The sequence below is a fragment of the Capsella rubella genome, unplaced genomic scaffold (assembly GCF_000375325.1).
Source record: "Capsella rubella cultivar Monte Gargano unplaced genomic scaffold, Caprub1_0 scaffold_5, whole genome shotgun sequence".
Lineage (NCBI taxonomy): Eukaryota > Viridiplantae > Streptophyta > Magnoliopsida > Brassicales > Brassicaceae > Capsella > Capsella rubella.
In genome coordinates this window covers 2,815,701-2,839,264 of record NW_006238919.1, presented here as the reverse complement: position 1 = coordinate 2,839,264, position 23,564 = coordinate 2,815,701, and the positions used below count along the sequence as shown (strand labels likewise).

Here is a 23,564-nt window from a genome sequence, read left to right as displayed (position 1 = left end):
ACCCTATCGAAAAAGTAACTGAAATAAAATATCAATGCATATCATGTGGTAACGTTCATAGATATTAACTTTTTCCTCATCTAACAAAGTTCGAGAAGAAGAGAGAAGCTAGAGTCGTGGCTTACACGGACGTTGAATTGATTTTGAGTTATTGAGAATCAGCTCTTTTATGTGGCTAACTAATCCTCTAGCCTCACAAAATTATGAACGTTTCCAAAATTCCAAAATTCAAAAGAAACTAAAGCATTGCAAGAGGGACCATAGAATCTTGGGGTCCATTTATTTTTGTTGCTTTTAGAAAATATGACCAAAACATTTATAAAACTTATAGGAAAAAATTGGTGTTTTTGACAGCACATAAACAGATCCCATGACTGATCAAAATTTAATTTTGAAGGAGAAACATTTAGATTAACCCAAATTAAGAAGTTAATTACTAATGATGACGGATTTGATGACTAAATTTTTTTACAGAAGTCATATACTTTTATGAACTAAATTCTTTTACAAAAGTCACAACAGTTTCTTGCCTTGTTTCTTTAGGAGAGTCTGTTTCTCCGGTTTTCTTTGGCATAGAACCATGTATCTAGGAATTACTTGATGCAATATATAACTTTCATTTCATGAAATGATATTTACATTTTTAGACTAATTTCTTTTAAATTTTAGTTTTTAGGTTTTTAATATATTACATTTTTAAATTTTAAATTTTTTCATAATCTTTATTTTTTATATATTGTAGTATTTATTAATTTATCGAGTATTAATTTATAAAAATTTACTGTACTTGAAATGAGAACATTTGTAAAATCAAACTTACCAGACATGGATATATTTGTCTTTGTACGAAAGACGAAGCTATTAATCTTAAAACTTGAATTCTTGTGACAAGATAGAGTGTCAAAAAAGTTCAGATTTGATTCAAAAAACTTTTATAAAACAAGAAATCACTTTACTTTTACTGGTTTAGTTAATTTTGTTTATGTCATTTTATTTCAATGATGGTCGAAAGGCAAAAGTGGTTTTATCTAGAAATCAAAAAAAAAAAATTGGGTCATATAATTTGGGAAAATATGATCTGAGAAAAAAAAAACACAACAATTTTTTTTCAAATTTTATTTGACGAATTATAAAATACATATAGGATAGAAAGGTACATATCAACCAATCCTCTCGGATGGTTAAACGTTAAATAAAAAAAAGTACAATACAGTGCTTAAAACATAGAAAACATAGGAAACATAAAAAACATAAAACATAGACTCTTGATGAACAATAAACATCCATAACGTTCAACCGCGATGATATTTTCCAGAACTGTTGATCTTTTCAAGAACGTTAAATTTCGCCTCACTGATGAGTTTGTCATGCTTCTCCACAGTTTCACCAAGCTCCTTGAGTTTGTCTGTTAGTATAACCACTTTTTCTCTGATTGACCGGAGGTGAACTTTCGTGGCCACCTCATTTCCATCAGCCTCAATAGCGTCATCAACTTTTCCCGAAAGAGCACTGATTTTTTTCTCTAGATTGTCGATTAGTTGCGCTACGCTACTAATCGATTCTTTGTTAGTTACAACACCCTTGTCCACCAATGGTGACACTTCTTTCAGTTTGTTTAGAGCTTCTTGCTGTTTATTCAAAGCATCCAGCCGTTTCTTCAAGAAACTGTCGACGCTTAGCCATCCTTCTGGTAGAAATAAAGGTACCTTAACGCCTACAGACGTAGCCACGCCTGATGCAATTAGACCTATTGGCCCGATGAAAATAGCAGATACCGCAGCAACGCTCATAAGCGCACCCCATAGTTTTTCTCCTTTCGACGCCTCGATTTTCCCTCCAACATCTTTTTTCTCCTTATCAATGTTTGTTTGTTCTTCATCAATCTTTTTCTTAGACTCACTCACTTGTAAGAGAAGGGATTTTTGATGCTCTTGGACTAAATCAAACTGAGCTGTAAGCTTGTGGCCATCGAAAGGATCTCCAAGGGCTTCAAACTTCTTTAGATACTTCAAAGTTTCTTCATACCTCTTCTTTTTTTCGCCAACATCATTTTCTGCCGACTCTTTGTCAAAGTTTTCCACGGCTATTTCAATGTAATCTTTGCCCTCTTCTGCTTTCTCCACGCAATCCATTACGTCGCCGAAAATCTTTAATGTCTCCTTGATATTATCAAAATAGGCCAAGACCAAAGATTTTAGAGCATTGTTCTCCCACAGATCGCCTTCCCATTGAAGAATAAGGTTTGCCACATCTTGGCTAACTTCAAGTTGGTGCTTGGAGATTTCTATGTGTATGTCGTGTAGAGACAACACCCCAGTCCCAGTCTCGGCTCCAGCAGTGAGCTTGTCTATCACTTTGATGGTTCGCTGCTGAAGCGTGTTATCAAAGGATTTGAGCTCTGGGTGTTCTTCACAAGCAGATTTGTAAGCAATCAAGTGTCCTGAGTATTTCGACATCGTTTCTTCGGATAATGCCATTGATGATATTACTGAAAGGACAAAATTCAAAGAAAAAGGTATAGAGAGATTTAGGCCATAGTTTTGCTTAGCTTCCCAATTTAAAGTACAAGTTAAATAACCACTCTACGTTTACTAATAAAGACAAAGAAACAAAAAAAAATTCTATGTATCAAAAAAAAGTATTAAAACAATATAGAAATAATATTTAACTGCTAAACCTAATAATATTTCGAAGTCAAGGTAGTACGTAAACAGATGAAGAAGAGCTAGAGTGATGAAAGATAGAGAAAGTTACTAGATAATCTTTGCTCAATGCATGTACTGTAGGTCTGAAGTTTGAATGATTTGTTAGGTTAAGTGATCTACAAGTTTTTATAGGAGACAAAACATGCAGGAGGAACATGTGTTTGGTTAGTTACAACTATAAGTCTATAACAACCATAATTGTCTCTATATCAATAGTGGTGAAAGAATGAAAGATACAATGTGGACAACGAGTTTTGTTGTATGTGTTTTTGTGTGGTTTATAAGATGGCAATTTGTTTTTGTTTTGTTTTTTGGATTTTTGAAGTAAAAATACAGATGGCAATGTTATGTGAGTAACTAACTGTTGTGTGGTGATGATATACAAACGTGGTTTTTAGTTAAATGGGATAGAGAAAAATGAGATGAGGAAAAATGGCAATTTGCATAGAAATAAATTATTGTTCTACTATACATAATTTAGCATAAAACTCTATTAATTGTTATTTATATTATCAACCTTATTTGAAATTTATTCTTTGTGTTCTATTCGTTTAGCAAACTTATTTCATTTTTGCTGAAAACCAATATCAGACCAAAATAAAACCGTAAAAACCGAACAAGACACATTATATAATTTGATTATTTATTAATCGTAAAACCGAACCATAATCAAATCAAATGATATATGGTGTCTAAATTGTTTCAGATTTTATAAAACTGAAAAAACCAAATCTAAACTAAACAAAAAAACCATATGCCCATCCCTAAAACATATTTGTTTTCTTTTGGGTGTGTATTTGTGTAGCTGTATAATCAGTTAGTGCATGTTTTGGTTTGCTGAAGTGAAAATAGTCAAAATACTTTGTAATCTTGTTGTACGTGTTATTTAGTCTCCATGTTAAGATAATTGATGAGGAAAATAAAACATTTCTAGCAAAATACTTATAATCTTGTTTTTATTTGGAAACTGATCGTTTAGGAGAAAATATTTCTAGCAAAATCCTTATAATCTTGTTTTTATTTGGAAATTGATCGTTTAGGAGAAAATATTTCTAGCAAAATATTTTGTTATCATGTTGTATCATGTTGTACATGTGTTATTTAGTCCTTAACTTTGTATTGTAACTAATTGAGATTATGTGGACTATGTGAGTCCCATTGACACGTCGTGGTCCATCTCATCTCCTTATCTTCGTATTTGTAACGAACTGTTGTTGGATATATTGAACACATGTTTCTTTTATATAAGTCACAAACTCTTTTTTAGTAGTTACATACTCTTTCTTATCTATTTAAGTTGTTACATAAATATATATGTTGCTAATTGAACTGTTATCAATACATCAAAAACTACATTTAGAAGAATATGCCATTAACCATTGTTATCAGTGATACTCATTTTTACCTTGATCGATTAACCTCATCAAAATATTTGACAAATACGTCATTGAACAATTATGGCGGTATTTAAACTTCCTTGATATATGAATACATAAGAAACTAATGTCATAACTATGAAATACTTTAGTCGTCGTGCTTTTTTGGATGTCATCTCAATGACGACCATCGCTAACAATATCACCTCTTTTCATTTCAATCATCACCATTGTTGGAAATTTCATCATCCACATCACCATTTTCTTTTTCAATTTTTTCATCATTTCTTCACTATTTCTTACTTTTGATTTTTTTTCACCTCATATATTATGTGATAATGTATAGTTATCTGATAAGTTCATATATTATTATTTAATTTGTTTATTTATCATACTAACTTAGTTATCAGCTAACTTAGGAATATATGGTTAAAATTGTCCAAAAAAAGCAGAACAAATTATGAAAAGAACAATGACATATAGTTAATAAAAAAAGTTTTTCTCGGTACATGTAGTGTTAGTTCCCTTAATGTAATATATTGTATGCTACAAAGAGTTATGATCCTTATAAAAAAGGCGAGTTAAGATTATATAATGATAAAATTTAAATAAGGTTGACATTCCTAATTATGAAAGTTTGATTTTGTCAATCACACATTCATTAAAAAAATTATATCCTAATTGGAACCCTAAAAACGAAGAAAAAAGTTTACGAAGGTAACTTCTAAAGTAATCAGCCTGGCTGCACGAGTTAGACCATTCGCTTTGGAATTACAAGAACGAGAGATTTTGAAGTATTCCAAATATGTCTAAGAGATTAGAGAAGGCTGGTCATTCTTCTGAGGATTGCACCATCGCAACTAGCTCTACACTATCTGCTTTGAACGCTTGGCGATCAATTCTTCTTATCAAGATATTCCCCATAACCCATAATAAAGCCTCCAGCTCAGTGTGTAGAAAGAAAAAACTTGCTGTTGACATTTAGTTCCCAACAATAATCTTTGCTCCCCTCCTTGGTAACACTACCATCCCAGACCTGAAGTAGGTTCTAAAAATTTTCCACGATCCATCGTCTGCACTTTTTAATATTTGAACAGTCGACTATGGCTTATGTGGATTCAATCACCTCATCTTGACAAGATTCAGCTTTTGCTCATAATAACTGTTCACTGGAAGCCTGATTGATATTATCTATGAGTTCATATTGCATTCCTTGAAAAAACCTTATTCTAAATTATGTAATAAACATATAATCAACCAATATCTCGGATGGTCAACTTTACAAAGTAAACTAAAAGAGTCTTGAACAACAAACATTCATTATAACATTTAACCGCGATGATATTTTCCAGAACCGTTGATCTTTTGGAGGACGTGATACTTTGCCTCAAGGATCAGTGTGCTATGCTTATCTACAGATTCAACAACCTCCTTGATTTGCTCTGTCAGTTTATCTACTTTCTCCTTGAGCATTTTGAGGACAAGTTCTGTTGTCACCTCATCTTCTTCATCACCAGTAGCTTCATTCACAACTTTTAAAATAAACGATATCTTTGTTTTTAGAAGGTTGACTAGTGCAGACACTGTCATCATCGATTCTTTGTTGGTTACCGTACCCTTCTCTATCATATCTATTATACCTCTCTGTTTGTTCCCATCTTCCTGCTGTCTCTTCAGATCCTCAATCTTATTCTCCAAGTAATGGCTGACGCGTATCCATCCCACCGCAAGCAATGGTGCTGCTACACCCGCGGCTATACCCATTGTAGCTATTGATGCGACGACAGCAAGAGCAATCCCCGCGCCGAAAACCACATTCCAAAATTTATTTGTTTCATGTACCTCATCAAGCTTCTTTTTAGCCTCACACAGTTCTTCATCAAGCTTATTTTTAGCTTCACAGAGTTTCTCCAAAAGAGATTCTTGTTGCTTTTTTAACAAATCGATTTGAGCCGTGAGCTTGCCGCTATCGAAAACATCTCCAAGGTCTTCAAACTTCTTTAGATACTTTATGGTTTCTTCATACTTTTTCTTTTTTTCACCAACATCTTTTTTCGCCGACTCTTTGTCAAAGTTGTCCACGGCTATTTGAATGTAATCTTTGCCATTTTCTGCTTCTTCCACGCATCCCATTACGTCACCAAAAATCTTTAATGTTTCATGAGTATTGTCAAAATATGCCAAGACCAAAGATTTTAGAGCGTTGCTCTCCCACACATCGCCTTCCCTTTCAAGAATGAAGTTTGCCACATCTTGGCTTACTTCAAGTTGGTGCTTGGAGATTTCTATGTGTATTTCATGTTGGGACAACACCCCAGTCCCAGTCTCGGCTTTAGCAGTGAGCTTGTCTATCACTTTGATGGTTCGTTGTTGAAGTGAAGAATCAAAGGATTTGAGGTCTGAGTGCTCTTTACAAGCGGATTTGTAAGCACTCATGTGTCCTGAGCATTTCGACATCGTTTCTTTGGATAATGCCATTGATGATATTACTGAAAGGACAAAATTCAAGAAAAGATAGAAATTTATGCCATAGTTTTGCATATAATATATATACACACCAAATTAAAGTATAGTTAACATCCACTCTTCGTTTACAAATAAAGACAAACAAAACAAAAACAAAACAAAAAAGAAACAAAATTCTATGTATCAAAAAAGTGTTAAAAAAAATGAAATACAAAAACAATATAGCAATAATTTTTTTATTGCAAAACCTAATAATGATATTTCAAAGCAACGTAGTACGTAAAAAGATAAAGATGAGCTTAGAGTGATGAAAGATAGAGAAAGTTACCAGATAATCTTGCTCAATATATTTTAGGTTTGAAGTTTGAATGATTTGTTAGGTTAAGTGATCTACAAGTTTTTAAAGGAGACAAACATGCAGGAGAAACATGTGTTTGGTTAGTTACAACTATAACGATTTAGGAAAGATAGAATGTGGATAACGATTTAGGATAGAAAGATAGAATGTGGACAATGATTTTTGTTTTATATATTTTTGTGTGGTTATAATATAAAGATGTGGATTTTTAGGAAACAAAAATGGAAATTTGGAAAGAAGAAAAAGATATTTGTTTGGTTTTGTTTTGTTTTTTTTTTTTGAAGCAATAATACAATACATGTGAGTAACCAACAATGTGGAGATATCTAACATGTTTATTTATATAAGCCACACACTCTTAAGTGGTTATAGACATTTTTCTAAGAAAGGAAAAAAATATAAAAAAATTCCTAAAATCTATTGAAAGGTATAAGATTCATATTTAAAATCCGGTTAATTTAAAAAATTCTCGAAAATCATTTAAATGATGTATAAATTTCACTGTTTTATTACTACCAAAAATTTAATGTTAATGTTCTATTATTATCTAACATAATAAAATGTATTGTTAGAGATGGCCAAAGTCTTTCGAAATCAAATTCAAAAATTTGTCGAAAACATATTAAAAATCTATAGAAAGCTATAAGATTCATATTAAAAAATCCGGTTAATTTAAAAAATCTCAAAAATCATTTAAACGGTGTATAAATTTCACTGCAAGAACTTCCAATTTGTTCTAATGATATGAAAGAAAATAAAGGATCATATATATCATATGATGCATCTTTTATAGAAAATTCCTGTCATATTTTTTTGATAATGTTCAATTGTTAATGAAGAAAGCGAAGCCGGAAGAACTGGTTGAGAAATTAATTAATCAAAGATTTGTCTAAGCAATCGATCTCTTACAATACCATATTTGGGTCATCTAATATGTGCATGAAACGATGAATATGAAATATAACCAACAAGTTTTATTCAAACTTTATTTCACGAATTATAAAAATACATAACGCGGGATAGAGAGATACATATTAACCAATGCTCTCGGATGGTCAAACGTTACAAAGTAAAATAAAAAAGTACAATACACATAGAACATAGAAAATATGGGAACTGAACAACCAACATAGATAACGTTTAATCTTACCAAGAACTGTTGATCTTTTCAAGAACGTGAAATCTTGCCTCTGAGATCAATTTGCTATGATTCTCCACACTTTCACCAACCTCCTTGATTTGCTCAGTTAACTCATCAACATTACTAGTGAGTAGCTTTAGGACAAGTCTAGTGTCCGTCTCATCGTCTTCATTGTCAATAGCATTATCGACAAGTTGCATAACCTTTTCGATACAACTTTCTAGCTCCTTGACTTGACTAGCTACGGACTTCATCGATTCTTTGTTGATTTCTAAAGCCCTATCCACGTCATTCGTCTTATGATCCATTTCTTCCAGACGAGCCAACTCTTTCTCCAGAGCTTCCCTCTTGCTATCCAAAGTAGCGTAGAGAGCAGGCCATCCCGCGGTAATCAGAAACCCGGATAAAGCCGTAATCCCCGCAATAGCACCCACTCCTGATGCAAGTGCAACTATTGACCCGACGATAACAAGAGCAGCCGTCACCCCAAAAACCACATGTGTGATTAAAATTTCTGTCTTGAGACTAGAAATTTCCTTACCAATCTTTTCCTTAGCCTTACTCACTTCCTCCAGAAGAGTTTTTTGCTGCTGGTCGAGCTTCTCGAACAGATTCGTGAGCACTTGTCCATCAAAAGGATCACCAATCTTTTTAAACTTCTTGAGGTTCTTCAAAGTCTCTTCATACCTCTTCTTTTTTCCACCAAGATCTTTTTCTGCCGACTCTCTCTCGAAATCTGCCACGGCCTGTTGGATGAGAAGTCTTCCATATTCCGCTTCGCCGACACAACTCTTTATAGTCCTTAAAATCTCAAGCGTCTTCTCGGTGTTGTCGAAATAGGCCTCGACCAAATCCCTTAGAGCTTTGCTCTGAAACACATCGTGGTCGCTTTCAGTAATGAACTTTGTTAAACTTTCGGTAACATCAACTACGTGCTGGGAGACATGCTTGTGTACTTCGTATGTGGACGACACTGGCTTAGGCTTGGCTTTAATGGGGATTTTGGCTATTGCTTTGTTGGTTTTATGCTGAAGCGTGGCATCAAAGGATTTGAGCTCTGGGTGTTGTTCACAAGCGAGTTTGTAAGCACTCAGGTGTTCTGAGTATTGTGACATCAATTCTACAGCCGCCATTGATGATATTACTGAAAGGATAAGAAACAAATCAAGAAAAATTAACAATTACTCTATATATATACATATATTAGTTAATGGAATTACTCGAATAACAATTACATGCACTATACTATAACACTGAAAAATAGTTAGAAAATTTATTAATTCATAGCATAACCAATTATAATTTAAACCACATAATACTCGAATGTAACACGAGTTATCAATCTAGTAAATCAACACTAAGACAAATACTTGTATAGACTTTATTATCAAAAATATGAAAAGAAATATGAAAACAGTATACAAATATATATGAAAAATATACTTGTATAGATTTTGTTATCAGAAATATGAAAACAATATACAAATAAATATGAAAATATACTAATCTAAAAATACATAAAAGCAAGGTTACCAGATAGAGAAAAGATAGAGAAAAGTTACCAGAACTTGAGTGAGAATCTTGCTGATCAATATGTTGTAGGTTTGAAGTTTGAATGATATGTTAGGTTAAGTGATCTACAAGGTATTTATAGGAGAAAAAGATGCAGAAGGAACATGTGTTTCGTTAGTTAGAACTATAACGATTTAGGAAAGATACAATGTAGATAACGATTTAGGATAGAATGAAAACAATGTGGACAACGATTTGTGTGGTGATGATATAGTTGTAGAGAAGAAAGTAATATGTTTTTGTTTTGTTTTTTTTTGAAGAAAAAACAAATACTTGTGACTTGTGAGTAACTAACTGTTGGAGATAGCCCTGGGCACGAAGCAAATATTCGGAAAATTTGTGATATTTGTTATTTGCTTCGCTTCGATCGAATAGTTGATTTTGCTATTTGCTTCGATTCGTAAATTTTTGAGTATTCGGAACTTCGAATATTCGAATATTTTTCGTAATATTTGCGAATTACTTGCTTCGATTCGCTTCGACCCATCTAATTTTTTTTTTGAAACAAAAAACATATAGTACAGAAATATAAACTGCAAAATATGAAATATTAGAGGTTTTTATTTGACATATTTTCAAAATAAGAAGTAAATGTAACCACCGTCCATAGAATTCTCACATTTTATTTTTAATAATGATTTTTCTAGTAAAGTTTTATTTGCTTAAAAACAACATTTAGCAACAAAAAAAAAACCTAACGAGCCAAAATATAATAATTTGAATAATAGGCCTATGAGATATATACCCAAATCTATAAATACACATATTATATATATTATATGTATTATATAATAATTTATATTTATACATATATATAAATATACGAATCGAAGCGGATATTCGGCACAAAAAAAAATCAATACTTGTTATTTGCTTCGGTTTTTACGAATACTAGATTTTCATATTTGCTTCGGTTCAATATCTTATAGATATTTGAATTTTTCGAATCGAATCGAAACGAATATCGAAGCAAATCGAATCTAACGAATATTTTGCCCAGGGCTAGTTGGAGATATATAACACATGTTCATTTTTTATATAAGCCACAAGCTCTTAAGTGGTTACACATATGGCAGTTTCCACAGAGAAAAAGGTGAGAAAAAAACAAACCAATTCGAATTTAAAAATAAATGATTTGGTTTAGCATATAACTCAATTGGTTCTCGTTTATATTAAATTTTTGGTTTAGATTTCGTTAGGTTAAAAACAATGTGGACAACGATTTGTGTGGTGATGATATAGTTGTAGAGAAGAAAGTATTATGTTTTTGTTTTGTTTTTTTTTGAAGCAAAAACAAATACTTGTGAGTAACTAACTGTTGGAGATATATAACACATGTTTTTTTTTTTATATAAGCCACAAGCTCTTAAGTGGTTACACATATGACGGAATTAAAGAAAAAATGATTTGGTTTAGCATATAGCTCAATTGGTTGTCGTTTATATTAAATTTTTGGTTTAGATTTCGTTAGGTTAAAAACAATAAACCGTATTTTTGTGTTAAAATATAGAATAAATGAAATAATGATATCAAATCATAAACGAATTAAACTAAGATACGTACGGTTTTTATATAATTTCATTATTTATAAAACCGAAAAAACGTTAACCAAAAATACAAACCCAAATCAACCAGAAAATCTATATATGTGCATCCTAAAAAGGATATATATATATATATATATATATATATATATATATATATAATCTTCAATTGGTTTATAAGTAGTTAGGTGATTAATCTTCAATTGGTTAACTACTTATAATTTTGGAATCAGTTCTTCGGATTTTTTGGGTTAAAATTATTTAGGTTCACAAAACTAGAATAAACAAACTACTGGTATGAAATCATGAATCAAACCAAGATACATATGGTTTTTTATATCATTTTATTATTTATAAAACCGAAAAGACGTTAACCAAATATACAAACCCAAACCAATCAGAAAACTATATATATGTGCACCCTTAAAAAAAGATATTTGTTTTTTAATTTTTTTTGCTATTATTTAGTTGTGTAATAAGCTAGTGTGGCTCATGTTTTGGTATCTTGAAGTAAAAATACTTTGTAATCTTGTTATACATATGTTATTTAGTCTCTCTGTTAGGATAATTGTTGAGAAAGCAAAACATTTCTAATTGCTAGCTTTATTCCTTTGGCCACATGGGTATGGGCCTCTTGCTTAAGGCACATTTGAAAGCCTGGGGGTACCCTACCCGTGGGATACCCTCTCCTTAGGGATTAGTCTCGGATCCTTCCATAAGTCTGGGGATTTACCCTGAGTTAACCAAAAAAAAAAAAAAAAGCAAAACATTTCTAGCCTTGAAAAACCAAGCAAAATACTTATACTCTTGTTTTCTTTCATTTGTTTTGTCTTAATTTAAGATTTGCATAATGATAATTAAATTAAAATTATTATTTAGCTATTTATATTTTAGTTGCATAATGATGAGTAAAGTTGCCTATTACTGCATGTATTTGCTTATTTGACACGCGTGAGAATCTAACTGGAACAATGAGATTATGTGGATTATGTGGGCACATCATGCTATATTGTAACTAACTGTTTGAGATATTGAACACATGTTTCTTTATATAAACCACAAACTTTTTAGGGCCAACTTTTTAGTTGTTTTTCTAAAATGTAAAATTTTGTTGAAGCCAATAAAATTTGTTGAAGCCACATGTTTTGAGAAAGCTATAAGCTTCATAAATTAAAACCTGTTAATTTTGAAAAATTCTCGAAAAAATTAGTAGCTCCAAACCTGTTATTATAACTATTTCTCTTTAATTACTATGTTTCAATACTCAAATTTGGATCAAAATCATTTGATTAAATTTATGAAATGTCAAATTTGATTTTTTCTTCCTGATCATGTTATAAACTAATATTTCACTTTAATTTGATTTTTCATGTTTAAAATTTTATATATACGATTACATAAATGTTGTTTTATTCTAACATGAATTTAAAAATTAAATTATATTATTACCACTAATAAAAATTTGTAATATTGTTTTCTTATTTTAACATTTCATTTATTTATATAATTTATTTTTCATTTATATAAATTTTCTATTAATTATAACATAAATATGCATTAAGTAACATAAATATGCATTATAAATTTTCTATTAAGTAACATAAATATGCATTAAATACATCTTTAAATTTATTTTAGTGTAAAATTAAAAATGTTAGTTAGGTGTATGCTTAGGTGGCATCATGTGAACAGAGGAAAGCTAACTTTTTACGATTACATAGAAGATTAAGTCTATCCTATCCAAAATACACATTTTCTCTTTGGTAAGATATCCAAGAACCAAAATAAGTTCATATTCTATGGGAGATTTGTCAAAATATCTTACATTATGATCGAGATAGACATGTTTCAATCTAATACATTATGATCCATCCCTGTCTCGATCGGCCAATGCAAAATTTTCTTCTCTGAATTGTTAAGAATTTTTCTTCTAATTTTATTAATACAGTCTTAAGATTGGTTCTTGCTACTTTACGGGGACGGTGTCCTTCCATGTATCTGCTAAGTACGTAAAAATCGGCTTTTGCTGACATCACAATGAAAAACAAATATCAATGCCATGGCAACAAAAGTGTTAATGAATCAATTAATCTAGTTTAGCTAAGCAAAACTTTCTTAGTCAAAGACAATTGATGTTGAAGTGTTTTGTTCTTCATGCTTAATTATTTCATTGCATAGATAATCGTTTCATACGAAAGTAGGATAGTTTTATATTTTTTATTTGAGTTTAAGAAAGATATTTAATGCAATATACTGTATGTTAATTTAATTTATTTCTTTTTTCGAATCTCCCAGAGAATTCTCATTTCCCAAAACTAATAACGTAGGTTTTTAGAGAAAAAAAAAATCTAACTTAGTGATATTTATGAGAATTGTTTTTGTAATCAATTTTCTTTATAACAACTATTAAAATACTAAAACTCAAAAACTTATGTTATAAAATAATAATGATAAATAACAATATATTTTTAAAAATCAGACTTTATTTTTACCTAGTTAGTAATAAGTATGACATTTGTGTCTTATAGAACCCTAATCGGCTAAACCTAACACACGTACGATTTCAACAAAAACCCTAATCTAATTTAGAGAGAGATAGATAGGAAGAAGATATGAGTTCGATTCCAGAGGAGCTGTTGGCAATTATACTCTCGAAATTACCAATAAAGATTTTCACAACTTTCAAACTTGTTTGCAAGCAATGGGAATCGATCTTGAATTCTCCATATTTTCGTAACTTGTTTCAGTCCACGCACCAAAACTCACATTCATGGTCGCTCATGTCTTGGGATTACAAGAAAGAACACATAGTCCAATACAGATTCAACAGTTGGGGTCTCGAAAGGTCTCTAGGCTCTTACATCTCATCATTCCTAACCAACAAGTTTGCGAGTCAGAGAAACGAATACATAGTCTGGTCTTACGCTGAGGTTGGATTCATATTGATCAGTGAAGCCCTTTTCCATTGTAAGAACCGATCATTGTACGTGGCTAATCCAATTACACATGAATGCATTAAAATACCTTCTCATTCTCAGCACAAGTATTCCGCATGGCCATTGGGGATTGCTACACGAACTGAGAAGGGTGTCCTTTTGGACTACAAAATTGTTCTCTACTACACCAAATACAACTTGTTTATATATTCATCTCAGACAGGCTTGTGGAGTGACTACAATGCTGTCTATTCTGATATATCCTCTTTACACTCAACCATCATCTTGCACGGGAGTCTTCACTGGGTTGCCCGCGATAGTGAGTATGTAGATGTTATTGTATCCTTTGATGTCTACGCCAGTGGTACAGACTCTATACATGGCCGTACTACGCCATTCCCTGATTCAGGAAAAGAACCAAGATTCAGTAGATCTTGCTCAACTTGTCAAGGATCGCTCATGTATATGAACGTAGTCCCTGTAACCAAAGCTGATGGAACACTAGAGGATAAGCTATGTGTATGGAGGCTAAAGAGTTGGGAATGGCAACTTGTATCTGAAATCTCTTGGGGTTTCATTGATGATACTGGCCGTTTCGATTATCTTCCCTTGGGAATAAACCCTTTTGATGCTAAAAGAGTCTACTTTTGGAGCAATATGCAACAAAGTTTGCTGTCTATTAACTTACATAATGGAAAGTTTGTGCTTGAGAGTAAGTTAGAAAAAAGCTATTACCCAACAAAGTATGGAAGTTTGCTTCGTTCGGTCGTTTTCCCAAAATGGCTGCATAGAATTCCCAACACGGTGAGAATAGTTTAGACATAATATCTGTTTGGCTGCAATTATTTCTTTTATAAGTATTTCTTCTTCTTTTTTATTTATTACTCTTACATGTTTACGCAAGAAGATGGTGTTTGGTTTATTTCCAGTATTTTTGGTTTGGTCTTAATAAAAGAGAAAATTTAAAGAGTGAAAAACAAATTGTTTGGTAAAATATATGAACAGAACAATGTTCTTAGTCTATCCTATGTATTGATACACGTTTTCTCTATTGAATTTCCGGTACAAATTTAGCAGAAGGACTAGGCAGAGAAAAAACCGAACCCTAGGAACTCAAACCTGATCCCCGATCTCGATCTGAACCGGCTCTAGGGATATATCTGAGTGGGTCTTTGAGGCTAGAAAGTACAGAAATTATTGACTCCTCTTTACCTAAATACATAATACTAAAAAGGAGTCCTATTTCCCCACGGTGACTATCGCATCTGTCTGATACGATGCAATAGTTATGGTAGGGAAATAGGACAATTTCCCTATTTTGGATACTTAGGTAATATTATGTATTTTCGGATACTTCCCTACTTTTTTTAGTGGTATGGATATTTTTACTGTTTTATCCCGAACATGTTTAATATTTTTGAGCATTTTTAAACATTAATTTTTGGTTAATTTTTTCTAGGTAAAATCAAACTTCGACAAATCTAATCGACCAGGCAGAAATTAAAAATACCCGAACGTGTATCAAAGATTGTTCACCTGGTAAGGTACTTGTTGCGTTGCCGGGTTAATCCCTTGTTGCTAGAAATCTCGAGATTAAAAGAAAAGAAAAAAAGAGAAGAACGTTAAATTATGCCATGCATGTTGTGTTCTTTGGTGAAGTAGAGAAACAGATTATGTTGTGTTCTTCTTCTCTTCCCTCCCGTTCTCGATTTTCATCGAATGAATAAAAATAAGCTGGGCACAACTTTAGGCAAAACTTTGGAGAAAATTGAAGAAGGCATCGATTATAAACTCTATTAAGGGTTTAAATTTATGAGTTTTTCATACATCACAAGAGTATATTTGTTTCTTACTTCCATCGACTTTTTCTTAAGTAGGTTTTTACTTTTTACCAAGAAAGACTCTAGTCGGTAGGTAGACATTGTCAATTAGGGTCAAAGTCCATGGATTAACCCAATCATGTCCTGAAGAACATTTGGTTCGAGATTAAATATATATGTTTAGAAAAAATTGGGTCTTTTGAACTAACTATATTCGGATAAAAAGGTTTTTTGAGCTTAGCCTGGTCGAACTCGAACTGGTCCAAAATCCCTTGACTAAATGTATTTTTGATATTTTTTGTTAACATTTTAGTTTGACTAATGATTTATTTCAAATAAAGTTGAAAACCCTAACCTTAATTTTCATATTTACACAGTGGCTTTACTTAATTCTATAAAAACAATTATGATATTTTATATAATTTATATATACCCAACAAATATATATATGTAGATCTTGATTTTGAACATTGAAGTAAATTAAAATCTTGACTCTACCACCTGCTTTAATATATTTTATTTTCATGTTTTATTGGATTAAACTATAAACAAAAAAATTTCTTTTTCTTTTTCTTTTAAATTAAGGTTGTTCTAATGAATATTGATGGGCTATTTAATTATGAAATCATTTGTTTCATGATGAACCATTAAATATTTTTTTTAAGATATGTTATAAACTTAGAAGTTTGATCTTTTTACTCGTAAGAAAAACCAAAAGAAAAAAGCCCTGAAAATTCCCGAAAAAACTTTAGTATTGTTAAGGCCGGACCGAGCTTTGAAATATAAATTTATATTTATTTTGGGCCAGCCGGATCGCGCCAAATTGATTGATATTACCGAAAAATAAATATACAAGTTAGTTAATTATAAATTTTGAATATTCCTTCTAAAATATTTTTTCCTTTTCATTAACCGTCTAAGTATCATTTTTATTATATACTCTTTTATAATAATGATAATGATGTGTAAGATTTTTCCCTAATCTTAATATTATATATATACACACACACACGCTTCAACAAAAAACCCTAATCTAATAGAGAGAGAGAGAGAGGATCGGAGGAAGATATGAATTCAATTCCAGAGGAGCTATTGACAATTATACTCTCGAAATTGCCAATAAAAACTTTCACAACCTTCAAACTTGTTTGCAAGCAATGGGACTCGATCTTGGATTCTCCATATTTCCGTGACTTGTTTCACTCTACGCACCAAAACTCATCATGGTCGCTCATGTCTTCGGATTACGAGAAAGAACACATAGTTCAATACAGATTCAACAGTTGGGGTCTCGAAAGGTCTCTAGGCTCTTACATCTCATCATTCCTAACCAAGAAGTTTGGGAGTCAGAGACACAAATACAGAGTCTGGTCTTACGCTGAGGTTGGATTGATATTGATCAGTGAAGTCAAATACCATGGGAAGAACCGATCATTGTACGTGGCTAATCCAATTACACATGAATGCATTAAAATACCTTCTCATAATGCTCATCACAAAGTTTACTCATGGCCCTTGGGAATCACCACAAGAACTGAGAAAGGTGTCGTTTTGGATTACAAAGTTGTTCTCTACAGGAAAAACAACTTATTGATATATTCATCTCATACATGCTTGTGGAGTGTCTACAAAACTGTCTACAATCCCTCTATGTACTTAAAATCTCCCATCATCTTGCATGGGACTTTTCACTGGGTCACCTATATCATTGGTATGGATGAAGATGTTGTTGTATCCTTCAATGAAAGAAGCAAATTTCATTAGATTTTGCTCAACTTGTCAAGGATCACTCATGTATATGAATGTAGTCCCTGTAACCAAAGCTGATGGAACACTAGAGGATACGTTATGTGTATGGAGGCTAAAGAGTTGGGAATGGCAACTTGTATCTGAAATCGCGTGGGATTTGATTGATGATACTGACTGTTCCCGACATTTTCCGTTGGGAATAAACCCTTTTGATGCTAAAATAGTCTACTTTGGGAACACTAATATGAAACAAAGATTGCTTTCTATTAACTTACACAGTAGAAGTATGCAACGAAGTTTTCTCCATAGTGAGATGGAACGTGACAGAAACGGTATCATTCAGCTGAAATCCACTGAATTTGAGAAATCGTGCGTTTTCCCACAATGGGTGCATAAGATCCCTGTTACCACAAAATGATTTTGCAAGACTTCTTAATTTTTCTTTTATTTTCTTTCTAGCTAAGGTGGTGTTTGGTTTATTTAATATTTAGTGTTACAGTTTGTTACATTTTCGGGTTTAATATCTTTTACTATATTAACAAACTTAATTAAAGAAAATATATATAGGTTATTAACTGTCGATAGCTTTTTGAATTGTTTCATACATTTGATATCTTTGCAATATTGGAGTTTCTCCATTTACATGTGTCACGAATCATTACTGTCACAAAATTATGAACAGTCATGATCAGACAACGTATAACAAAACCAAAGACGTTTATTACATAAACATAAAACAAACAAGACGGTACACAAATTCTTATATATAGGGACTAAAAGAGATGGACTTAACGAGCACTTGTAGTGGCTCTCAGTTTTTTTCCACCAAACTTTTGCGCGAACCATTCATGATTGTGTGAAGTGAAGATGTATCCTATCACCAAACCACAAAAGACACCAGGTCCATAGGCTATTGCAGCTGCCACCCAATTGAACATTGTTTCCTCCTCCTCTGACATTCCCTCCGGTAGTTGTGATGTACGATTGGAGACATGAGTTTCTCCACATATATCTTCAAGACCATAGAGTCCACGGTTGCCTAAGAAGGAAGAACATTTCTGCCTTTGAAACTGTGTGCCTCGTGGCAGTGGACCTCGGAGAAGGTTATGGGAGAAGTTCACGTATGAAAGAAAGGAGAGTTTCCCAAGATCTTGAGGGATTTGACCTGAAAACTTGTTACATGATAGGTCTAGTGCTTCGAGATTAGTCAAATTTTCCAAGAATCTTGGGATATCGCTTGTGAACGCGTTACTTGACAAGTTAAGAAGACGCAATTCCATCAAAGAGCCAATGGATTCAGGGACTTTGCCGTAAAATTTGTTTGCAGAAAAATCAATGGCTCTAAAGTCTTGTCGGATTCGTTCAAAACTCATTTCTACTCCTTTATTCACCATTTCCATCGAGCTATAGACAAGAGAAAAATTCTGAATATCTTCCATGTATTCATCACTTTCTACACCTAGTGAGATCATTTGAAGCCAACTTGAAAAAAAGTGACTTGGGAGAGTTCCAGTGAAGCCATTGTATGATATATCAATGATTCTTAAACTTTGAAAACCAGAGGACATGTTGCGATGATAAAGTGGCCCATAGAACTTGTTTGATCTTAGGATGAGGACACGTAAAGATGGGAAAGATCCCAACCAAGACGGAAACGTATCCTTGATTTTGTTGCTTTCAACATTCACAAAATGTAGAGCTTTGCAATTGATCAAAGAATTTGGAAACTTCCCCTCCAGCTGGTTACCACTTATGTCTAGTGATTGTAAGTTGGTAGTATTGGAAAATATGTCCGGAATCGTTCCGCTGAAGTTGTTGTTCCGCAGAATCAGTTGCGTAAGATCGAAATGCCTTAAACATGAAGGAATCGAGCCATTGAAGAGATTGTTGGACATATCTAGAAAGTTCAACCATTCAAGCTTGCATATCCAAAGGGGAAATGTTCCTCCAAATGAATTCGAACTCAGATCCAACACTTGGATCATTGTTTCTTTTGAAGATTCTTCAAAACTGCTGAAGGAATTGTGAGAAAGCATCACCGACGATAGTCTCCACAACCAACCTGGTATTTCACCTTCCAACTTGTTATTGGAAAGACCAAGATAACCAAGGCTAACTAACTTTGACATAGATCTAGGAATTCTCCCACTGAAATTGTTGTTGGCAAGATCCAGCATTACGAGGTTGTGAAGTTGAGATAAGGATTCAGGGATAGAGCCATCTAATCTATTATTAGTAAGGAGTAGATATTGAAGAGTAGATGATGAAGATGTATTCGTAAACTCTATAGATCCTGTAAAATGGTTATCTTCTAAATCAACCGCTATAAGTGAAGGAATCGAGAACAAAGATTTAGGGAAAGGGCCGACAAATGAGTTTTCGCTAACATCGAAAGTCACCAAGTTCTTGAACCCACTCATGCCAAATGGAAGTGATGTGAAGTTATTATTGTTGAGGATAAAAAAAGAAAGGTTAGTTAAATTGGCAAATGAAATAGGGACACTTCCACTTAAGCTATTGTTTTCAAATGACATGACTCTTAGCTTGTTAAGATTTCCAATGGAAGCCGGAACTTCACCTACCAAATGGTTATGCAAAAGTCCAAGATCTACAAGATTTGAAAGGTTTCCTAGTAAAGTAGGAATCTCTCCTGTGAGATCATTATACCCAAGGCTAAGGTTTCTTATATACTTTAGATTACCTATTGAAGCCGGAATCTCGCCTACTAATCTATTAGAAGAAAGCTCAAGATATATGAGACGAGAAAGGTTTCCTAGTGAAGAAGGAATCTCTCCTTGGAGATTGCAACCTGAAAGGTCTAAGCTACGAAGATATTGGAGTCTAAATAGGCTACTGTTAGTATTCAAAGAGCTGTTAAGAAAGGTACTACGAAGGTTGAGTGATATAACCTGGCCAAATTTATCATCGCACGTGACACCCTTCCAAAAGCAACAATCAGTGCTCTTATTCCACGGATTCGGCTTAGATTCGTATATCGAAAACTCGTGTCTAAATTCCAAAAGACTGTCCCTCTGGTCGTGGCGGCAAAGGTGGAGCGAAGGAGAAGCTAGAGAGTGTATAAAGAGGGAGAAATAGTAGATGGTAATAATACAAGAAAACGAATAACAATGGCCTTGAGTCATCATATCTATATTTTTGAGTTTGTGTTGTGTAGTAATGAGTAATGAGTGATTCACTTAATCTCTTTAAAAAGAAGAAGAGGAAATAAAAACCCCTTAGTGGAGCTGTGACTTATACCAAGTCTTGAGTTAAGTCGTTGGTTTAGTTTGATTTGTCTAAGTCCTCGTTAATCCTTAATTTTCCTTTGTCGGTAAAGTCTTCGTTAACCCATTGTGCTATTTATCACAAAAAATTTCCTCAGAAACATTTATAAGTCATTCAATCCCACTAAATCATTTGTTACGTTTACTAGTCTCAAATTTATTTTGAGCAATACTTGGATTCACCATTTTTATTTAGCCTATAACGTTGCACCATATCATATTATATTTAAATAGAAATTAAAAGTTAAATAAATATAACATATTCAAAATAAAATCTTTAAAAATTTAGTTAAACCTAAACGGGCAAAAATATATATACACGAGTTACATTTTGGGATATTTCATGAAGAGTAATAGAGGATAAATCAAAGAAGACTCTATAATTGATCCAAGAAATACGTAAGTTTACCTTCGGTAAACGTTCTTGCAAGTCACATTGGAATTTTCAGCTCAAGTCACCCGTAATTTGTGAATTTTCCAAACAAATTACGCTTAATTCGAAATTCTGTTATTTCCTATATATTCACTAGTGTATTCAGTCAAACACATATTTCTCAATTTTAAAGTATTATCATACTCAAATTCTTAAATTAACTTCTTCTTTTTCAATAATTTGAATAATTTCTTATCTAAGCGATTTATTACTTTACTTGTTTCAGAAAAGTAATCTTTGAACATTTTATTTTTGTTATTCTTAAATGTGGACATTTAAGTGTTGACCTTTTCTACATTTCTTAAAATTGTGACAGTTATTTTCTTTATATTTCTTTTTTATGTCTACTTTTTTTTTTTACTATATTAACTCCTTGAGATTAATAATTTTTTTTTCTTTTTCATACATAACAAACATGATCAGATTCTCGAATTAGGTCCAGAAGCCCAATATACTAGTGGCTATTTATATCTTATACAAAAAAAAATGATACAATACTTATTCTTAGGGTTAGTCTTCTGAAACAGAGTAAACCCTAACCCGATCTAACATCTAAATCCAATGGAGTCAGGAACGAAGAAGAAGAAGAAGATGGATTATTACTTCACAGAAGATCTCATGTTAAATATATTATCAAGATTACCACTAAGGAGCATCACAGCTTTCGTATTGGTTTGCAAAGAATGGAAAACTATATTCGAATCTCAATCTCTACACGAACTTTCCAAGTCTCATCATCAAAACTTTCATACTACTTCATGGTCACTCATGTGCAGAGACACTCATAAAGAAGTGGCTCACTACAGATGCGAGACTTGGGGACTTCAACAATCTCTAGGCTCTTACATCTCTTCTTTCCTAGCCCACACATTCAAAATTCATAAAGACAAGGTCACTGTCGAGGCTTACACTGATGTCGGATTGATTCTTGTTAGTTTGAAACCTAACCACTACTTTGTAGCTAATCCGATTTCACGACAATGTGTTGAGTTACCTCCTCTTCCTCGTCTGCAACGGCCACTAACAGCTGATATATTCAGACCATCTGCACTTGGAACACAAACTGAAAACGGGGTTGTTTTAAGTTACAAAGTTGTTCTGATGAATAAAAAGAGCATGGATACTGGCGAGATAACATTACTCATATTTTCATCTATGACAGGCTTCTGGAATTTGAACACTCTCCTAAGTCCTGTCCCTTTGTGTCATGTGAATTGGTTCAATCCTGTTAGCTTGAACGGTGGAAACATTTACTGGCTTGGCTCCACGAGAGGCGATCATGACGTTGTTGTATCCCATAATCTATATGCTACTGGCACGGAATATGATCGATGTAGAGTTATACAGTTCCCTGATGTAGAGAACAATGTGAACTTCAGAAGAGCTTGCACAACATCTCAAGGATCTCTAATGTATATGAACATTATCAAAGAAGACAAAGATGATGGAAGTGTAGAGCATAAGTTATGTGTATGGAAGTTGAAGAACGAGGAATGGCAAATAGTATCTTCGGCTTGTATTAAGCGCGGTGTAGATTACTTTCCATTGGTGATAAACCCTTTTGATGCTAATATAATGTACTTGTGGAATGAGATGCATAAGTGTTTTGTATCAAACAACTTGACCAAAGGCAAGTTTGGGCGGCACAAGAACTTAGAATGTAGCAGCGATGGTGTTTTGAGCTTTGCTAGAGATTGGAACCCATTTGAAGACCTCTTTGACTCATTCTTTTCAAAGTTCGCTCTCCCGCGTTCGCTGCACCGTTTCCCGACCTCGTATTCAAGAGAAAGGTGAGAAGAGTTCCCTTGATTCGTGTTTATTCTCTTACAAGCTGTAGGATTGTTTTAGGTTTTTGGCTAGTTTTGACTTTTGAGTATTTTGGTCTAACCAAGACAGTAGAAAAGGAAAAAAACTGAATTTTTTTACACTTTGATGATTTGTAATGATACAATGTTTGAACAGGACACATTGCAATATACTACGAAATTGAGGAATAGAGAGAAAATGAAAAGAGAAGAAGAGTTTGTTCATCCAGCATAGCATTGGCTGCTAATAAGATCACCATAAAGGTCCGTTAAAATTCCTACTTTATCATTCTTCTCTACATGTTTATATAAATCTTGTCAAAAGATTTAACATCATTGTTGAATTAGTATATCTAACCTCAGTCAATGAACTAT

General features: G+C 32.9%; 7 protein-coding genes across 7 annotated transcripts; 3 read left to right on the top strand and 4 right to left on the bottom strand.

Annotated features, from left to right (window-relative positions):
* Positions 1 to 1,107: 1,107 nt before the first annotated feature.
* On the bottom strand, positions 1,108 to 3,125 carry LOC17885747 (UPF0496 protein At3g28270). The gene is made up of 2 exons (XM_006291210.2): positions 2,755 to 3,125; positions 1,108 to 2,488 (listed from the first exon to the last, which is right to left on the bottom strand). The coding sequence occupies exon 2, from the start codon at positions 2,475 to 2,477 to the stop codon at positions 1,293 to 1,295; it is 1,185 nt and encodes a 394-aa protein (XP_006291272.1). The 5' UTR covers positions 2,478 to 2,488; positions 2,755 to 3,125; the 3' UTR covers positions 1,108 to 1,292.
* A 2,285-nt stretch (positions 3,126 to 5,410) lies between these two features.
* On the bottom strand, positions 5,411 to 6,538 carry LOC17885687 (UPF0496 protein At3g28270). Its single transcript, XM_006291186.2, has one exon. The coding sequence runs from the start codon at positions 6,536 to 6,538 to the stop codon at positions 5,411 to 5,413; it is 1,128 nt and encodes a 375-aa protein (XP_006291248.2).
* A 1,336-nt stretch (positions 6,539 to 7,874) lies between these two features.
* LOC17886568 (UPF0496 protein At3g28270) lies at positions 7,875 to 9,698 on the bottom strand. Its single transcript, XM_006291255.2, has 2 exons — positions 9,609 to 9,698; positions 7,875 to 9,190 (listed from the first exon to the last, which is right to left on the bottom strand). The coding sequence occupies exon 2, from the start codon at positions 9,177 to 9,179 to the stop codon at positions 8,052 to 8,054; it is 1,128 nt and encodes a 375-aa protein (XP_006291317.1). The 5' UTR covers positions 9,180 to 9,190; positions 9,609 to 9,698; the 3' UTR covers positions 7,875 to 8,051.
* A 4,076-nt stretch (positions 9,699 to 13,774) lies between these two features.
* On the top strand, positions 13,775 to 14,917 carry LOC17886083 (putative F-box protein At3g28280). The gene has a single exon (XM_006293100.2). The coding sequence runs from the start codon at positions 13,775 to 13,777 to the stop codon at positions 14,915 to 14,917; it is 1,143 nt and encodes a 380-aa protein (XP_006293162.2).
* Positions 14,918 to 16,986: 2,069 nt separating this feature from the next.
* Positions 16,987 to 18,085, top strand: LOC17886801 (putative F-box protein At3g28280). Its single transcript, XM_023782306.1, has 2 exons — positions 16,987 to 17,553; positions 17,642 to 18,085. Exons 1-2 carry the CDS (start codon positions 16,987 to 16,989, stop codon positions 18,083 to 18,085), a joined length of 1,011 nt encoding a protein of 336 aa, XP_023638074.1.
* Positions 18,086 to 18,455: 370 nt separating this feature from the next.
* LOC17886844 (receptor-like protein 12) lies at positions 18,456 to 20,810 on the bottom strand. Its single transcript, XM_006290557.2, has one exon. The coding sequence runs from the start codon at positions 20,808 to 20,810 to the stop codon at positions 18,456 to 18,458; it is 2,355 nt and encodes a 784-aa protein (XP_006290619.2).
* A 1,135-nt stretch (positions 20,811 to 21,945) lies between these two features.
* On the top strand, positions 21,946 to 23,178 carry LOC17885934 (F-box protein At3g28330). The gene is made up of 2 exons (XM_023782305.1): positions 21,946 to 22,318; positions 22,412 to 23,178. Exons 1-2 carry the CDS (start codon positions 21,946 to 21,948, stop codon positions 23,176 to 23,178), a joined length of 1,140 nt encoding a protein of 379 aa, XP_023638073.1.
* Positions 23,179 to 23,564: the final 386 nt, after the last annotated feature.